Source organism: Chelonia mydas, chromosome 17 (genome assembly GCF_015237465.2).
Source record: "Chelonia mydas isolate rCheMyd1 chromosome 17, rCheMyd1.pri.v2, whole genome shotgun sequence".
Taxonomy (NCBI): Eukaryota; Metazoa; Chordata; order Testudines; family Cheloniidae; genus Chelonia; species Chelonia mydas.
This window is the reverse complement of record NC_051257.2, coordinates 6,923,597-6,943,822: the sequence shown is the minus strand read 5'-3', so window position 1 is coordinate 6,943,822 and position 20,226 is coordinate 6,923,597. Positions and strand designations below refer to the sequence as shown.

General features: G+C 39.9%; 1 protein-coding gene across 1 annotated transcript in view; it reads left to right on the top strand.

The window, feature by feature from the left end:
* Nucleotides 1-106: 106 nt before the first annotated feature.
* Nucleotides 107-20,226, top strand: part of MYO19 (myosin XIX) — a 28,480-nt gene continuing 8,360 nt past the window's right edge. The window contains 18 exon segments of the mRNA XM_007057621.4: nucleotides 107-360; nucleotides 3,516-3,656; nucleotides 5,739-5,883; nucleotides 6,937-7,085; nucleotides 7,640-7,753; nucleotides 8,477-8,609; nucleotides 8,885-8,954; nucleotides 9,400-9,502; nucleotides 9,751-9,847; nucleotides 10,373-10,449; nucleotides 11,290-11,380; nucleotides 13,114-13,285; nucleotides 15,050-15,123; nucleotides 15,226-15,347; nucleotides 17,421-17,534; nucleotides 18,017-18,193; nucleotides 19,222-19,368; nucleotides 19,955-20,062. Coding sequence (XP_007057683.2) covers nucleotides 3,645-3,656; nucleotides 5,739-5,883; nucleotides 6,937-7,085; nucleotides 7,640-7,753; nucleotides 8,477-8,609; nucleotides 8,885-8,954; nucleotides 9,400-9,502; nucleotides 9,751-9,847; nucleotides 10,373-10,449; nucleotides 11,290-11,380; nucleotides 13,114-13,285; nucleotides 15,050-15,123; nucleotides 15,226-15,347; nucleotides 17,421-17,534; nucleotides 18,017-18,193; nucleotides 19,222-19,368; nucleotides 19,955-20,062 — 1,905 coding nt within the window. The 5' untranslated portion in view covers nucleotides 107-360; nucleotides 3,516-3,644.

The window sequence follows — 20,226 nt, the reverse complement described above, 5'->3', positions numbered from 1 at the left end:
GTTCCCACCCCCTTCCAAACCCACAGCGGGTGGGGGCTGGAACCAGAGACACGTGTGTTCCTGGCGCCACGTGGTTCCAGCCGCGGTTGAATCAGTCCGGCCGGGAGAAGCGCTGGGCTCGGCAGGCAAGGCCAAGGCGTTCACATTCTTCTTTCCAGAGGCCCGCTGGGTGCCGTCTGCGGGCGGGGTGGCGCCCGGCCAGGGTGTGGGACCGGGCTCTTCTCCGGATTCAAACTGCAGCCTCCGCCCTTGCGCCTTCAACTCCTCCTTCCTTGGCCAGCCCAGCCCCGGCAGCAGCTTTCTCCTTCCCGGCTGCCCGCCTGCCTGGTTGCGGTCTCATGTGCGCGCCCTATGGAACGGGTGAGTCCCAAATTAGGGATATTTATTTTATTCCAGCTCTTCTCCCCCCATTTAACGTTTGCGGCGCTCCCCCACGTCCCACCCTCTCCCCTGTTTAACATCTGATCTGCTCCTTCTCCCCCGCCCCTTATCTCTAATGATGGGAGTGTTTGAGTCAAATTCTCTCCCCCAGCTGCACAAACTCGCTCTTATTCCCTGCACTTCTACACAGTCCTCTCCACTTTACGCATTCTGAGATCAGGAAGAGATTGGTGAAGTGTAAGGGATGGGTGGTATAGCCATTCTGCTTTACGCTTTTCTGGTATAGACCTTTCTAGATGTGTAGAGTGTAAACTCTTTCTATTTCAGCCCAATCCACAGAATTAACCACTCACTGACTGCATTTAAAGACAGTTTTCAACTTCAGAAGGTCATTGGGGTGCCCTTGAAAGCCTAAAAATCATATTTAAAATCAGCAATAATGCCTTAAATTAAAAACAAGGCTAACTGTTTTACTATAAAGCATCCAGCATACATTTGTAGATTAGATAAGTGTTGCAAATAGTTTGTTTTATGCACTACAGAACTATATCTTTAACTTTATATAGGCACTGTAGAAATGGAGTTTCCTTCATAAGTGTCTTTTGGTCGCAAATCTGGATTAGAGGGGGTTGTCTGCTTATTTGACATGTCCTTTTGCTTATGGGAAGGTTAACACTAAACTAGATACTAGCAAAGCCTACTCTAGAATTCCTAGACCGCAAAGAGATAATTTCAGTCAAGGTTAAATCGTGTGTGTTTGAATAGAAACATAATCACGGAAAACTTTAAATAAAACCTCTTTCAGAGATTAATTGAAGGCAGAAAACAAATAACTTTGAAAACAATGCAGAAGATGATGCAAACTCCCTCCCCTTTTTAAAAATCACTTTCTAATAGATGTCTCCAGTGTAGTCAGGAAAAGCTATTGTTTTGGTGTTGTGCTTGGATGGAAGTATAGTCTAATAGTTAAAATATGGGGTTGGGAGTCAGATCTGGATTCTATTTTTGGTTCTGTCACAGATTTGCTGTGTGACCTTGGACAGTTAGTTTGATATCTGTAAACTGGAGTTGTTCTCTCCCGCCCTGTTTCAACAGCTTGTAAGATTTAAATCAGTAGTTTGTAAAGCACTTACGTATTTTAAGATTGGAAGGAGGTAGAGAAGTGCAGAGTGGGTATAACAGTTCCGTGCATAACTGTTAATAACATGTGTTGCTCTCTAGATCTTTCAAATTAAGGATCACTGTACTGTTAAACAAGCCTTATCTTTAAACACCACTTACATGAAACTAAAACCACGGCAGTTCACGCATCTAGGATGTGTGGTAGGACGGATACAGTTATTGAAGCCTAGACAATCAATCGTTTTTCATTGCTAGAATAAGAAAGCAAAAAATATGGCTTAACCTTCCTTCAATTGAAGTAAATAGGAACACTCCCTTTGATTTCAGGGGAAGCAGAATAAAACCAGTAATGAGCAAGTATGTCTTGCTTTAACTTTCAAGAGTCGCACCCTATCCAGAAATGCTCTGACATCACCGATGCTATCAGACCCACTAACTTTTCCTATCTGATGTAACCGCAGGAATGAAGATAAACTTTATTTTCATTGTGAGGAATTTACTATATGCTTTACTCCTCTTAATCCAAGAGAAACCAAGTAGCTGATTTTGCAGTAAAGAAATGTTCACACAACTCATTTTCCTAAAGAAGCTTTATTTAATTTTTTTTTCTTCCTTCAGTGAGTACAAAGAGAATTAGAGGAGATGCACCGAAATAAATGTACTCAGCTAGGTCATGAATCTACTTCCACTCAAGTAAAGAGCAAAGATCCTATTATTTTCAGTGGAAGTAGAATTGAATTTGTTGACCCCACATTCTTAGGCCAGCTCCACAAAGGCATTGAGGGGCCTAACTCCTACTTAAATCAATGGGAGCTAGGTGTCTAGATACCTTTGAGGATCTGGGCCAAAATGACTTATGCTTTAGAATTGGTTATGCATAATGCAATCAAGTTATTCACCTGGACTTCTGAGACTTAAACACATAATGAAAGTTGCACTGAAATACAGAATTTGTTAAAAATAGGACACTTTGGTCTGGTATCACAGCATTCTGCAACTTTAAGGACCTTGATTCTGAACCTGGCTGGGAATCCTAAGAGCTTAACAAGTTCATGTTCACTGGGAAGTTTGGGTGAAGGACAGGATGGCACCTGCAACTTAGTTCAGTACAAAGGTGTCTTTGAGGGAAGCTCTTGTCTGGTGGTCTGGCTGGATGAAATGGATTAGAAGTGATCAAACAGTAGCTATAAGTCTACACTTATGTAGAGAACACATGTTAAAATATTAGTGCAAACTGAATTGTAAGAATAGTGTGGGACAATGGAACAAGATGCCAGGACAGATAGTGGAAACTCCTTTGCTGGAAATAGTCAAGACTAGATTTGACACTGCTCTATTGGTGATGAATGATTTGATGATGATGGGCCAAACTGATCATTAGCGTATGTCAATGAACCTCTGAAATTACACTCGTGATGAATTTGGCCCAATTAAAGCAACAAAGGAGAGGGCAGGATTAATGGGCCACTTGGAATCTAAATGAGTCCAAAAGAAATAGCTCTATAAGTAAGGCTCTATAAGTTTAAGTAGTTAAATAAAAATGTATTTAATAGGCTAATTCTTTTGAAATCTAAGTGAGGAGTGCATCTAAAGCCAAGTAGTTCTTGGTTCTGCATGTTTCCTAGTTAGGACACTTAAAACTCATTCAATTTGCTTCTGTCAACCCCATGGCTGAAAATATTTTATGCCCCCTCTTTGGTAGTATAACTTGGTGGAGCACAGATGTTGGGAGTATTAATTTTTTTTTTTTTTTTAAATTCCTTTACAGATCAAGTTGCTTAAACGTGGTTGGCTGAGGGCAAACCAAGTATTTTTATTGTTAGTGTAACAACATGTATAAACTAGCTAGCTCCATTGTTAACTAACTCCTTATTCTGGTGGGGCTGGCTTCTCTAGAGAAGAACATTACATCCGTACTAGAGTTCAGGCTTGAGTCTCTTCTCCAGGAAAGCAGTGCAGAATTATGCGGTTTGCATTACTCTTTCGGAAATAACAAAGTTGATTTCTCTTAGGACCTCCACTTTGACTTGAACAAGGTCCACCAGTCTGAAGGCCTTCACGGTATCAACTCTCCTATCCAGGAGTCCTGTTTCTAGAGCTTTCCAAATTCACCCATACACAGCATCAGACATCTGAATAATATGCCAAAACAGGTAAAAGCCCCAATATTGTCCGTCTTCATTAATTTAAACTTTTTGTCATAAAATAATGCTGGGCTGAGGTTCAGTTGATTTGTAATCCACAATCGGAGACTGTTAAAGTATTCTCTTCCTCTTTCCCCCTCCCTTGTTGCCCTGCAGCTGCTCCACAAATTTGTGAATAACCTCTGGGTAGTATCAAGACACTAGATTTGATAAGTTTAAGGTTTTGATCTGTGTTACTAAAGATTGTTTTTAATATATGGCTGATAAAATGAGTAAGACTAGTGAGTACTGGCAATTCCTTAATTTAGGTAGGCCTGCATTCAGGGATGTAGCCCACTACAACTAGAAATTGCAGGATTACAATAGACTATCACTATTGTTTAATCATCATTCTTCAAATTAAATTTTCAATAACATTGTTAAAATGTGCACTTTTTTCCTCCTGCTTGGATTTTAAGAGTTGAGCCAATTCTTGCATATTTTTGATTTTAGCCATACATATCAATAGATGAAGGTGAATGCAAGGAAGTTGGGCTAACTAATAAAAGCCAGCAAAAAAGCCTCCTTTTCCAGGACTTATTACAGCCAGCTCTGCAATGGAGTTTGCAACCATTTATCTACCGTAAACATTAAACAGTAAACCGATGAGAGGGCAGGGGGAGAACAATGCATATTGTTCCACAGATAGGGGAATCAACAACAACAAAACTCGAGTATTATCTGAAGAGCAGTATTTGGCTTTGTGTAGTTCAGCATGTCCAGCTGTGAACTCATTGGGTCCTTAATGCTCATACATGGTATGATAATGAAAACCATGTTCATGTCAACATCTGACCTACTCTCGTCTCATTCAACTTTACTGGTAAGCAAATTTTTATTCGTATGCTATAGAATTGTGCATGACTTTAAATCCATTTATATCCAATCTGGAAAGAAATTGGAGATCCCCAAGTGCATATATTAATTTTGAGGAATTATTATTCTAATTTGCGTATTATTCCTGCAGAGCCATATGTGCAAGTGGTGTCTAGAGGATGTTGTTTGTCCATTTGAATGCTGCTGAGGTCAGTTAACAAATTGTATTTGCTAACTGTATTCAGCAGCTTTTTGGTATAAACAAAAAACAGCGTGTTAAGACGTGGTCAACTTGTAACACTAATGATAGTTACATAATTTGGGGGGGGGGGGAGGAGGAGACAGAACGCTTGCAGGAAGGAATGCAAAAATCAGCATTTGCCCAAAAAAAACAACCCAGCACCTGAAACCTGTGTGTACTGGCTATGCTTTTCATTATGTATGCTTAACAAACAAGTGACCTTCCAAACAGTGTTTTCAAGGACACTGGAGCCCAGAGGCTCAGATTAAAACCTTTAAATAAGTTATTTGTAGAGGGCCAAATTCTGGTTTGATGCAGACAAAATAGCATAACCTCTCTATTCACCTCTCCAAATGGGCACTATATATACACATTGCAAAACCATAGTTGTGGAGCACTGTTTGGCTCCAAAAAAGGCAAGCCTGGGGAACCTCCATTAGCCTTAGTACCTCTGACAACTAATATGATCTGTACACCAGCCATTAAGGCTAATAGGCCATTTCCTTGAGTCAGATCTTGTGTTGAATATATGGTGTTTAGAGGAGTCAAAATCCCCTGGTCACGAACCACTGTGTAAGTGTATTTGTTCTTAAAGAATCACAAAGTTGCCAACATCAAGAACTATACATCTAGGGACACATTTATCCATGGTGTCATTCCTCTTGAGTCAGAATTATACCAGGGATGAATTAAGCCCATAAAAATTGTCATTAGTTCACAATCTCTCGTACATCAAATAAACACCGTCTAAAGACTGAAACACAACTTCCACGGTAGTGAGATATATAATAATTTTTTTTTAATACTTCCTGGGCAGAGAGGTCAGACCAGTAGTAAAAATGTGCTGAATTATTTGTTTCTTGCTAAGACTGAGCTTAAATCAAATCTGTCTTATTTGGAAACTGGAAAGGGACTTTAAACTGCAGTTGAAGAGGTGAAAGTCCACCCTGGTGTTCAGTCTATTACAGGTGTTATCTTTTATATGTGCTTTCCAGGTGAATGGCCCAAAGAGAGATCCTGCCATCCAGAATGAGCTTAATGACTCATTCAAAGAAGAGGTTAAAGCTTTTCTGAGTGATGAAGATAAATTGCATCTCTTAGATGACCTTACCAAAGTTAATCCTGTAACCACAACAACAGGTCAGTGTTTGTGGCCATCAGGGGCATCTCCTGGAAGCTTACTTCACTTCACATAACAAATAACTGTCAACATACACTGTGACAAGATGGATGAGGCAATCTCTTTTATTGGATCAACTTCAATATATTTAAAAGATATTCCCTCATCCACCTTGCCTCTTTAATATCTTGGGACCAACACAGCTACAACAATACTGCATACAAAATATATTGTGGTCAGCTATTCTGATCCCTGTAATACTAGCATGAAAATAGTACCTGCGGACATGATCCAGAGCCTGTTGAAGTCAATGGAGAGATTTCTGTTGACTTGAGATCAGTCTTTAAACTTGGCTTGATCAATATTCTTTAGCATTGCTTTGAACCCACACCGGTCTCTCAGCAACATGGAACTAAGATTTAAACAAAAAACCTTTCACCTATGTCACTGGTTCAAATACACCTTGAATTGGTAGTGGTTGGCAGTTGTTACTGGATGGCTCTTACATGGCTATGCGAAAGGATTTTGTGCTCTGTCCAGTTTCAGTTAACAGATTTCCTTATCTCAAGACACCATCACAAACAGTAGAGCCCTCTTACTGTAATAGTCTTCGCAGAGAAGCCAAGGATTGAAATCAGGCTTGGAAACTGCAGTCTTCACTTAACTTTAAAAATGGTCCTTTGTAGACTGAGGCATATTGATGGTACAATGTGGAGAATTCTCCAATGCTTTCTCCTTTTTCTGTGAATGAATAGATGATTCAATCTCCAGGGCTCTGTATGTGGAACCTATAATGAGAATGCATAAGAAATTAATTAGTCAAATTAGGTGTTCTTTAAATTCTGGTTTTTAAGACCAGAAATGAACCTATAAGATGAATATTTATTCATGGTAGACATGCTAGAAATTATCTTATTTGACTGTTCTCAAACTCTGTAAAAATCAGATTTAAATTCATCTGTGAATAGGCAGAAAAGATAGTATTTCCTAAAGATTTCTTATACAAATAGGACTGGGGAAAACAAAATGCATTTGTTTCCAATAATTGCTAATAGAATGTGTGTTTATTTCAGTACTGAAATGTCTGCAAGCAAGGTACAGAGTAGATGTGTTTTATACATACGCTGGCTGCAGTCTTGTGGCCGTAAATCCATTTCAACCTATCTGTCACCTCTATTTGCCTGAGCTTATGAAAGAGTACCACACTGCACTTCGCCCTCAGGTAACGGTGGTGACTGTTCTTCTTACAAAGCAAAAGAGATGAAAAGTCATCCAAATCTGAACTAATACACCCGCTGTGTTAGAACCACTTCTAGCAAAACTATATGCTTTATTCAGCCAGGGCTCTTTTACAAACTTGTGCATTTTTGCCTTCTCTTCTCGCACTCTTCTGTTTGCCAGGTTCATTCCTATAGTGTATAGTTAAGTGCGCGTCTCAAATTTTAGATTTAGAACCTAACAGAGCTCTATGTAGAAGAAAAGATGTGATTGATATTTCTGTGCTCAAATTCTTCAATCAACTGGAGGAAGAGACAGTATGTTCTAGTGACCTGAGCGTGAAGCTTAGTCAGAAACTCCTGAGGTCTAATCCTTGTTGTGTGGCCTTAGGTTACATAGTTTATCCTTCTGCTTCTGTTTCCTGGGCCCAGATTCTTCTGTTCAGTTCTATTTCCCTACCTCACTGGGCGGGTGAGGATTAAGTAATAGAATCTGCTTTGTGTTAAACATAACTGTTTTCCTTTTCAAACTATATATATATATACTCTTTATTGTTAGGAGTTGAAACCTCATATCTTTGCTGTGGCTGAACAGACCTACAGAAATGTTGAAAGCCAGATTGAACCAATAAACCAGTCTATAATTGTTAGTGGTGAAAGTGGTGCTGGAAAGGTAAGCATAGGATGTTTTTTTGTTTGTTTGTTTTGCCTCCCCTTTTCAATCAGGCCACTGTTCTGACATTGTTAGCATGTTCTGAGACTTTAATGTGGTACAGAGCATTTCAGCTAGCTCTCTAATTTGAAGAAGGAAGAGACAAACACAAATGCAATTGGTACAAAATACAGCAGGCAACTGTAAGCCATTATAGTATGGGGGAAGACAGATGGGAGGGGAATGCACTCTGGTTAAATTCAAATGTGCCATGCTCAGTAAAACTGCTCTCTGGACCATATTTGTAGTTCTTGATAGAGTAAAATTCCTGTTGAGATATAGGTAAGGATAGCTGAGTTTGGCCCTTTGTTAGGACTAGATACAATTTAGAGTAAGCCCCACGTGTCAAAACATCCACAAGATTTGAGGAGTTCAGCTTCTAACTCTGACCCTGATTCAACAGTCCATCCCTGCTCAGCAAAGCACTTAAGCAAAGCTGTATGTGAACTATAGCTGTCAATTCTGGCTATAGTTTCTGAATAGCTGTACCTTCATTTTTCTTACAAGAACCTAGGCCAGTAAGGCACGTAAGCTTGTTTCATACATTTGAAAAAAAATCACTTTCCTCAACATAATAACTAGGTGCACAATGTTGTTTTCTAATAGCCAAAGCTCTTGTCAGACTTGTATCTAATTTATAATGTGAGAGCAGACAAAGGCTTATTGTCAAGATTCTCTTTTTAGACTTGGACTTCCCGATGTCTTATGAAATTTTATGCTACTGTTGCTGCATCATCTACCTCTCCTAAAGGCAATGAAACAGTGGAGAGGATAGAGAAGAGAGTGCTGGACTCCAACCCTGTTATGGAAGCTTTTGGTAAAGCCCTTTTTTATGTCAATAGTAAGGGGAAACAAAACCATGACTACATTGTAAGTTTGTGCGTTTTTAATTTTTATACAAACCTTCACTATTCCCCATTATTACTCTTTTAAAAAATCACCTCTGAAATACTCAAGCAGCATGCAAATCATCCTATGTATTTGTATGTCCCTAGAAGAAGACTAAAACAAGCTCTGGTTTTTATTGTTTGTTTTCCCCATTATTGGAGAATAATTATGCTTTGTGTCCCCCCACTCCTGGTGACTTCACAGGAAATGCATGTACTCTTCGGAATAACAACAGTAGCCGTTTTGGAAAATATATCCAGCTTCAATTAAACAGGTATTAATTATTATGTAAAATGCTCAAGCTGTGTGGTGGTTTTTTGTTGTGTTGTTTTTTTGACCTTCACAACTTTCTCTTCTTGCAAACATGTGTGTCTCGAGTCTTCCACAGAACATGGAATGGAGTGTTTTTTGTAACATTCTTGGTATATTGGGAAGAATTAATGTTTCCTGGATTTACCTAGTACATTGTCAACACTGAAAGGACATTTATCTTGCAAAGATAGCTTTTCAGTCCAGAAGACTGTACCAATGGACTACTCTGCACTTGCATGGCTAATCTATTAAAGATACTATGATAGAGTTCTTAAATTAAGTAAAGATACCAGAAGCTTAAAACAGTATTAAAAGATATGGGGCACCTTGCATGCTGTGTGACAACGGGCTGTCCATAGGACTTCTGTTTTTAAGGGCATATACTAACATGTTTGTTATTTCTCTAGATCACAACATCTGACTAGCGCTTCCATCCAAACATTTCTATTGGAGAAAACCAGAGTTGCTTATCAGGCCCCGCGTGAAAGAAACTTTCATATTTTTTATCAGGTTTGTACTAGATTAATTTATCTAGGTATTTCTAAAGTACATTAGTGATAGAACCATTAGATCTGGCAGAAGATCTGCTTGCAACTTCCTGTTTAGAACAGTTCAGTTTTTTACTCATGGTTTAATTCAGTTTTCTGGACCTTTGTGTTATCATCCCATTAAGTATGTTCCCAGTTTGCTAATCATCACTCTGCCATTTATGTTTCATACAATATTAGGATTCAGTAGTCTTCTTTTTTTGTTGCAAGATCACAAAAGGTGCCACAAAGGATGAAAGACTGGAGTGGAACCTGCCTGAGGGTGCCAATTTCTTCTGGCTGCCAAATTCTGAAAGAACACTGGAAGGTAATATTTAAAGTTGACAACTGAGACTGTTGTATGTAGAATATTAATGGCCCATAGGAGTATGGTCTTAAGGAAGAAAAATCACTCTATAGAGACTTATGGCTCTGGTACATTGGATTTATGTTCCATTTTCACAAAGCCACCTGCCTGACTTCGACTCTGTTCAGATTTCACTTTGCACTGTTAAGAATTTGTACTTTGCATCTCTCTGAGGCTAAGTTTACAAACCTCGGGTGATACCTGGCTGCTTCAACAACTTGCTACCTAACCTCTCGGGCCCACAAAGGTTCAATATTAAGTCGCTCAGTGGCAGTAGTATAATTAATAGTATGACTTCTGCTCCTTTGGTTTGGCAAAGCAGATGTTCTTGTGCTTGCAGCTGGTACTTTCAAAGGGGTGCCCCACCACCTTAGGCTCTGAAAATTTCAGCTGACCTGTCTACACTGCCGTTTTGGAGGGATGAGAGTGGTGTTGGGTGGCTTGTTTATGTGTTGTCTTTTTAACAACACCCATTTGGCTTTCCAGGGGACTGCTTTGAGGTGACCAGAGAGGCAATGTTTCACTTGGGCATTGACAGCTCCACACAGAACAATATTTTTAAGGTCAGATAAAAACACTCTGCAATATCTGTAAACTCATCTTTGAAACTAAGGATCTTGGTATGCATTTGGTTGTTTGGTGTGTGATCAGTCTTAGTACCAAATTCTGCAGTCCTTGCCTTACCAGGCAAATCTCCTACTGATTTCTTAGGCAAAGTTCCCATTAGTAAGGACTGCAGGATTTGACTTGTTAGCAGCAAATCCTAAGCCTGAGTGAGAATCCTGGGTAAGGAATCCTACCCTGCCTCCCCAAGACTGTGGAACCTGTTTGGCTATTGTTGCAGTAGTCCCCACAACTTCTGCGTTTCTGTCTGTGGGTGCGGAAAATGGCTCTCCTCTGGCATTCCCCAAGATCTTTTTGACGATCTTGCCCACTCCTGGCATCTGTTCGGCTGCATTTAGAGCCCTTGCTAGCAGCAGAGCAGGGTGGTAGGACGATGGGGAGGATGTGCTTCTAATTCTTCATTTCAGCCGTTGACTGTATTTGTTCCACAGTGTTCAACGTAATTTTGTAGACAGATGTTAAACTAACAGTAGTTCTTAGTATAGCACCTGTGGTTAGGATATACTATCTAAAGTGTAAATGTTAACTTCCAATGGCTCAATTCTGCTCTCACTGAAATAAATGGTAGAATTTTCATTTACTTGAATAGTGCGGGATCAGGAACTAAATTAGTGGCTTAAAAAAATATAAGCAGTGTCTTTCAAATGATTTCTGGCTTGCATATTTGCGCAAATGTTTCCGCTGCTGTGCTATTCACCTGAGGTATTTGGCACCCAGATGTCTTTAAAAATGATAGGTGAATCTGAACTCCAGAATTCAAATGACTGTTTATGTTGCAGATATTAGCAGGACTTCTACACCTTGGTAACATTCAGTTCTCTGATTCAGTGGATGAATCCCAGCCCTGTGAACCAGAAGATAATGCCAAAGGTGAGGCCCCAAACATGCATAGTTTTAGTGTTTAGTTTCCTATTGGGTAACTACTGTTGAAAGATAATGGCACCAGAAAGACCTAATGATGTCCGAAGTACATAATCTCATATACTGTATTCTTCCTTTCATTAGGAGACCAAAGTGGGGAGAGGAATGACAAGAACTGTCAGTTAAATGTACCCTCTCTATTATTCCTTTTATCTGTTTTTATAAAACATCAGAATGCTGCACAAACACTAATGTAATCGTCCCACCCCAGTGAGAGATCCCTGTCTTTCAGATCAGGGGAACCGAGTGATTTGCACAAAGGCACAGAGTGAGTTGTTGGAAGAATCATGATCCTTGTTCTTAGTCGTATACTTACACCACATGGCCCCTGGAGGCAAAGAGACCTAGATTGGAGGTTTTATATATATCTATATGCTTAAATATTCAGGCTGTAATTCCATTTTGAGATTCCAATCTGAGCAAGTCTGTCAAATTGCAGCCTTAGATACTTTACAAGGGAGAACATATATTAAGCTGCTTTCCTTCTATCCGAAGATCATCTCTATGACCTAAATTTAAATGGCCCCAGTTTTCCATGGAACTAACAGTGGCCTAATCAGGAAGGCTTCATATTTCTGTTTCACAAGTTCTGACAAATTCCAATGGCTTTAATTTGGGCCCAATAATTTCTAGTACACTTCAGCTGCTTTTTTGAGTTAGCACGGTCTTAAGTAGTTTACATTTTCTGCATACGTTGCACTAGGAAATCTTGACTCCTCCTACTGTGACAGGGTTAAGTTCTCTAACTATGCCAGATACATTTCCTATTTTCCTAGCAATAATTGTTTGTATACTACCCTTCGTGGATTTAGAGACCTCTTTGGGCAGTGCATGCTGGGGCTTATGTGAGATGACAAAGTAAACAGGCAAGGGTATATTTTAAGAGATGTGACCTAATTTCAGATGGCCAGTTTTAGACACTGAAGATATGTCTACACTGTATTTTAAGCCCAGGTTTCAAACTTAGGCTCAAGCCTAGCGCCCATTCTGTCTACACACAAATCGTGCTAACCCAGGGTCCCAAGACCCCTTGGGCTTCAAGCCCTATTGCTTTGCAGTGTAGATTCAGCACTACTGGACTCGTGTTCTCAGAGTCCACCAAAAGTGTCCCACAATCCCACAGGCCAACTTCCTTTGTCCTCTGGACAGTCAAGTTTGGACAGTCAAGCTTTCCCACACTGCACCATGAACAAAAAGCTAGAGCAGCCACGTTTTGGGTGGGCATTAGGAAGTCTGGAACATGAGTGATTAGACTGTGGGCCCACATCATGCAGTGTAGATGCTTGAGCTCCAAATTGGGACTCAAGGTTCAACAGTTCCTAACCTGGGGCTAAAAATAAGTGTAGATGCTCAAGCCCTAAGGTAACAAACCCAGGGTCTGCTGACTCAAGTTCTAACCCCGGGCTTTCATTGCAGTGTAGACATAGCCCTAGAGGTGTGTGCTTTTTAAACAGGCATTGTTGAGCACCTGCAACTTGGGTAAAATTAGTGGATATTCAAAATGAGAGGCTAGTCTTACAACATTCTGTCTTAAAAGTAAAAGAGCATATTCCATGAAGTCAGAAGCTTCAGTGTGGGCTATCCAAAGGCTACTTTTTAATATATATTAAATTTCTGGAAGGTGCTTAGATTTTAAGAAACAGGTTATATTCCTATGATACTTTTTTGGCTGTTTGAATAAGGTTTTGTGAAGACAACTGCAAACTTGCTAAAGGTATCTGTAGAGGAGCTGCTGGAAACACTAAGAATTCGAACTATAACTGCTGGAAAACAGCAACAAGTCTTCAAGAAGCCATGCTCCAGATTAGAATGTGAAACAAGAAGGGACTGCCTGGCTAAAGTTATCTATGCTAAGTAAGTTCCATCAGCAATCTTGCTGTGACTGTCTATACAAGGTTTAGTTAAAGTGTCAACGTGCCCAACAGGGTTTTATCCTAGTCCAGTCAGTTATTTCTACTATACTCCTCTGCAGCCTATGTAGCATGACTACATGTACTTGTCCTTGGAAAGCTTGCCATGTGATGTCTGTTCAAGAACATTTCTAATCGGTTAAGTTTTATCTTCTACATGTTTGAACATTTGAGGATTTTTTTAGCATTTTCAACTTTCTAATAGCTTCATGTATATAAACATTTTAAAAAAGCATAATATGGCAGTACTTTCCAAACTCTTGTTTTATAGCACTGGCTTTTTCAGTTTCAGCTGTGAAATTGCATTAAGACAACTGAAAAACAACTACTCTTCCCCTTCTCTCTTGCAAATACAGCAATTGCTTACATGGATGTTATGCAATTTCAAATGGGAAGGAGAAGTGGTCTGTGCAATCACTAATGGGATTTAAATGCATTTAAAATGTGGCTTATTATGAAAAAGCTTAGGAATCCCTGAGCCAGTGCTCCTCACTGTAGATATTTGACTTATGTTTTGAAAGCAGGAAGTTTGCTTATTGCACGAGTCACTGTTGTTGTTTAGATGCAGCATTAGAGATACAGCTCCAAGTTAAAATAGTTTGAGTACATGGGTCAGTGCTGTGAAAATTTTTTCTTCTCATCAACTTCCATGACAGCCCTATGTGATTCTGCCTTCTGATAAACATTAGAGAAACAAATGTGCGTATTCTCTCTCCCTCCCTCTCCTCCCCACTTCGAGACCCTGATCCTACAATAAGTTCTGCATAGATAAGGGGCTTAGCACATACCTCATTGTATGACTAGGGCCTTGGATTGTAAGCTTTTTGTGGGAATTGGTCTTGTATTTGTGCAGCTCCTAGCACAATGGGGCCACACTGCTGGTGCTACTGCAGTCGAAGATAAAAAACATGGTATAGGTGATTTTAAAATAAAGAAAACTGTTTCTTGAATAATGACAGGTTTCAGAGTAACAGCCGTGTTAGTCTGTATTCACAAAAAGAAAAGGAGTACTTGTGGCACCTTAGAGACTAACCAATTTATTTAAAGGTGCCACAAGTACTCCTTTTCTTTTTGCGTTTCTTGAAGAAACTCTAGATCAAATTCTGCCTTCGCATTCTGACTTCCCTTTGATTTGAGTGAGACAACATGTGATGTAAAGTAAGGCAGAATAAGGCCCTGTATCCTTAACTGAATCAAGCCGTTAAGGGTTTAGGTCCACAGGGGTTTTTTAGGTGCCATTTTCAAAAGGGCCACAGGCTCCTAAGTCAATTAGTCGTTACAGTGCTGAGCAGAGCAATGCCTAAATACGTGTACTAATCTGCTAAACTCCCACCAAACTCCATGAGACTAGAGGGAGTAAAGGGAACAAACCCGGTAAAATAGGGTCTTGACCTTGTGTTCCCATATTACAGTATAGTCTTCTGCTCTTCAAAACTTATTAGACACAAGTAAGTGAATTAGTGGCGGGGTGTGTGGGCTCTTCATTTGTTTGAGGAGGTCTCTTAACTTGATTCAAATATTCATGGCCTACCTCTGACTTCATAAAATTAGTTTAGCTGCCAAGATAAAGTGGGAAGCTGTAAAATATTGTGGCATTGGCAGTAACAGTCGGAGTCAGGAAAAAAATCACTGGAAAACATAAATCAACTGATCACTTACCTTTGTAAGTATAAATCTTTCCAGCTAATCAGGGTTCTGTTATTTACAGATTATTTGACTGGCTGGTTTTAGTGATAAATGGAAGCATCTATGCAGATTCTCTTGTGTGGACCAACTTTATAGGTATGGTTTCTAGTTCCTTTTAATTCAAGAGTAGAAAGTAAATCTGTAGACCCAAACACACTAGATCTGATAGAAAATAAATATTTTCCCATATTTCTCCAGGTTTGTTAGACGTTTATGGTTTTGAATCTTTTCCTGAAAACAACTTGGAACAGCTCTGTATTAACTATGCCAATGAGAAATTACAACAGCACTTTGTAGCACACTATCTGAAGGCACAACAGGTACGGTCCCTCCACAAGATGTCTAACACAAGGCCATTTCATTTATTCCTACGTTACTACACTGTTAAATTCCTGATTACAAGACTGATTTTGGTTTTTTAACCTAAAACTCTATTTTATGGCCTGATTATGCAATTTTTACTCTGTCACAGAAATAATGGGGATTGCACAGGTAGGTCAGGATTACTTACTTGACCAAGGATTGTCGTATGGGGCCCTTGCAGGGAGGGGGACCATCTGTGGAGGACATAAAACGTGTATCCACGTACATATTAAAAAGCTGTCACCGAGGGTCCGGTGACGTTGGGAATTGCTGAAATGTTCAGAGCTCATCCACGGGGGCATATTGGTGCTGCTGAATTTATTGGGCATCTCTTAAGGTATGTGGAGTCTGAACAGCGATTTCCTCAGAAATTGCAGCCCCCGCACCCCTTTCCTGTTAGGAACAAAGGAGTTAAACCCATGGCTCTGTAATGGTCTTGTGGGCAGTTCCTTAGGGCCAAAATTCATCCCCGGGCAGAGAGCTCATGCAGGGCCCTGTAATAAGGGCTTAAATGATACCTAATGCTTTGTGTGGGCCCTTTGCCCTGGCAGTACTCCTCATAAACCAAGTTGCCACTCCCTTGTCCCTTCAATACAAAAGAGAACACTTATTGTCTGCCCTATGTTATTAGTGGGGAAATAGCCCTGGTAGAGGACAAGCAGTATTTCCCACTCTGCATTACAACCACTAGAAAAGAAGGGCTTGAGTTAATTTAGAACCATACAAACATTTATGAAAATACTTTGCACTTTGCGAAGCTGTTTTTGCAACCACTGGCTAGATCACAAGAAACAAACAAATTCATTGCTAATTAGATCTTGATGCATCTGAATATAAATTTCAGACCTATAAACCTTCAGGCTGTAAGTGTTTAAATTTGCCAAGTTGTACAGTGTCTAGCACAATGGGGGCCCAACCCTCACTGGGGCTTGTGGCTGCTACTGTAACATACTTGTTGCATTCTAGCCCATTATTACTCCTATATCCCCATTATGCTTTTTGCCCTTTCAAGTGAGCTGAAGGATACAAGGCTATCTAGTATTTGTGGCAGTGAGGAGATAGCATAGTAGTGCAAAGTGGCCCCGAGTGTAAGTTATCCAGAAATTCATGATCTTGTACGCTTGTGTGTTCCACTGACTTTTTTTCTTAAACTGCTCTCCTGGGGTGACTGTGTACAACATGCCAGCACACAAGGGGTTAACAATCCATACAGATGGAAAGCAGGTTCTGCGCATGTGCGCAAATGACTTTTCCCCTTCTGACTGAAACAAAATCATAATTCCATTTACAGAGTCATTTTATGCCAGCTGCAAGTCACTGCTTGACTTCTTGCCCTTCTTGATATGGCTGCATGCCAAAGAGTTTATATTCCATTCGTGAGTCTGCCTAAGCAAGTTTAACTTGCCACACACTTTTAAAGTTAACAAAAATGAGAACTCGTTCTGCTTTATCACTTGTCCGTTTTGTTTTGTAAGAATGCTGAACTCTGCATCACAACTTTGATTTTTAACTGCAATACAATCCTTTTCCTTTTGGATCTAATTTAGTTTTCAAACACAGAACTGTTAGTGGGTGCGTGTTGAGCTCTTGCTTAGGGCTAAATTCTGCCCTAAAGGTGACCATGTGGTACACTCTTTCCCTTTAAGGGAAACCCTGAAGGGGCATTTGAGTCACAACTTGGCTTTAACCTTGTGTGATTGCTCTGTAAAGCATCTTTGCAGTTTTATGAAAAGCTGCACAATTCCCACCTATCCCCTACAGATGGCCCTGTGGGGATCTGGTGCTACTTAGGCAAAGATTTTAGAGCTCTTATGTGAGAAAAAACTTCCAAACATTTGTAGTTCAGAAAATGGTGACAAATTTGCTACAGGTGATGTTTAAGGATATGAACTGACTTGTTCTTTAAAAAGCCAACATGAAACAACTGTATGTCGAGTGACAAAAGCCCTATGTGAAATACTTCACCAAGTATACTGTGAAATACTGGGGCCCTGAGGAGAAGAACATTCTCCACTTTTCTCTTGTATTAGGAAGAATATGCAGCAGAAGGTCTAGAGTGGTCTTTCATAAACTATCAGGATAACCAGAGCTGTCTAGATCTGATAGAAGGAAATCCTGTCAGCATCTTTTCTTTGCTGAATGAGGTAAGTTTAAGAGCTGAACCGATAATACTGTCTCATTCACCTGCTTTTCTTCCTTTCCTCAACTGTCTCCGAAAATGACCAAAGAAAACAAGTCTGATAGCAGGTATACAGTGTGTACATTCTATTTAGCACAAAACCTGCCAGCAATGAGCTTCATAGTAGATTCACTTAAAGGCGAAAGAGCCAACTGTTCCCATAATACTATACGGGAGCTTCTTTTCCCCACAACCCTCCCCCAGTCTTGCAGGGTATCCCAGGCACTCCACTGATGTCAAACATAGAACCCCAATGACTGGGTCATTTTTTTTTTAAAAGTACTTTAACATTAAAGGACTTGGAATACCAAATGCAACATCGACCTTAAGGCATTTTACTTGTCTAAGTATACTAATGCGTGAAAGATTTTATTTGTTGCGCAGGTAAAGTTTGCCTATATCAAATAGGATATGCTGCAATTCTACCTTTTTGTTTTCATTACACAGGAGTGTCGTCTGAACAGGTCCTCTAATGTCGGCCAGTTCCAAACCCGAATTGAGAACGCTTTGACTCATAACCGGTGCATAAGCCGGGACAAGTTTAGTAAGAAGCCAAACTTTGTTGTTTCCCATTATGCTGGCAAAGTCTGTTACCAAGTGGAAGGTATGGTGGAGAAAAACAGGGTATGTATTTTAAAAATAAAAATAAGCACATGGCTCATGAAAGAAGCTAGCCTTAAAATAGTGTTTAACTGCTGTTAACACGGTGCATGCATCCACTACTAGTAGATGACTGTTTTGGCCATGTGAAAGGGGTAGATCAGCTCAGTCCAGTTCCTAGTGAACAATCACCAGGACAGGTAGCACCTTTGGTAGCAGGCTCAGAGGCCCAAGGATTAAGGGAGCCATGCAGACTCCATGACCTCTCGCCCCTAAAGATGTTCTCTCCAGGGTTTGGTCATATTGCTGGGGCAGCGTAGAGGCGTCTGCACTACTGTTGCATATTGTGACTAGCGGACTTCAGCTTCCAGAACTGTCATTGTGCATTTAATTATGAATATTAAATTCAGACTTTAAACTTCCACGTGATCAGGGAAACAGCAGCATGGACTTACCTTTGGCCGTTTACTAATATCACATGGAAACTTAAAACTTAGCGTCTTTCTGCACCATGCCTACCAGGAAGTTAATGAGGTAATCTGTGAACACTAGAATCTATTTTGTATTATGTCATTTCTGATACGGCAAGTCACCTTTTTTGCAAGGAACTTTTAAGAAATGGTATCATGTGATGCAGTGAATATCATCTCTTATTCAGCATAGGAAGGTGTTTTAATGTCCATTATGAGGACTGCCTGACGATTAGTTAACTAACCCTAGGGCAGCTTAACTAAAACTAAACTCCATGAGTGCTTTAGTCTTCTCACTGTGCCATCCCTCCATAAGAAAATGCTAGTAACAGACACCATTTTTAGTAAATATGGTTTAACTCTCAGCATTTTCCTATATTTGTGAATTCATATTAAATACATGGGGTCAGATCTGAAACGGTCTCTAAACCATTGCTTTTGTTGAGTAATAAAATTCTGATACAGCCTATTTACTAACCTTATTGACGCCAAATGTGATGACTATTTAGTTACATCTTTAAGGGTGCCTTATGTATCCAAGTAACTCCACCAAATCCTAGTGACGTGTATTTGCCGATATAGGACCCAGTTCCACTGGAGTTACTCCAGCTTCTGAAGAATTCCCAAGACTGCTTGCTTCAGAAGTTCTTTCCCATGACAGAAAAGAGCCAAAATGATACCAAAACCCAGAACAGAGCAGCAGCAGTTACAGTGGTCTCCAAGTTCAAGGTTTGTCCTGTTTGAGTGATGCTACTTAGATGCTATATCCTTCTGCCTGATTTCTGCTGCTGTCTTCAAGTAACTTGATGGTAAAATCCTTCCATTTATTTCCTGACTCTGTGCCAAATAATGTTTTGATACACTGGTATAAAACTCCGCTGTTTAGTAGAGAGCCTCTGTATTTAAACAAGTAGAAGTTGGAGTCTGTTGTACTTCCTTTGTGCTTTTTAACCCGTCTTGTGGCTGTATGTCAAACCAATACCTCCATCTCCGGACTTGCTACAACCCCAGGCACAGAGCAATCAATCCACGTACGAACATTGAATTACCCCAGAATAAAAAAGTGCCAGAAGCTATCTTTAAATGGAACACTGATCATTTGTTCTAGCTGTCCTAAAAAAAACAAAAAAACAAACCAGCTGTGCTTATTATGCTGAAATTAAGCAGTTCTGCTCTTGTGAGCCTGTGAACACTGCCATGAATAAACATCAGGATTTTTTAAAAACATAAGTATTGATTAGCCAAATTACTCTGGAAAAACAAAAGGGCCTCAATATGGCATGGTCATTAATAATTGCTATGTTTGTTTCTATAGGGTTCACTTGAACGTCTGATGCAGATCTTGCATAGCACTACACCTCATTACATCAGATGCATCAAGCCTAATGCTGATTGCAAGGCAATGACCTTTGAAAAAGAGGAGGTAACTCTACAAAGAATTTTCCTCAGAGTCCATGTCTTTCCATTGGTTTCATACTGAGCTTTGCATCAGGCCCTGTATGATATGGATTGTAAAGCACTTTTCTTAGCAAATAACTTGAAAATTTCATTTGAGACAAGGGAACTTAGCAGAGGTATCGTAGATGA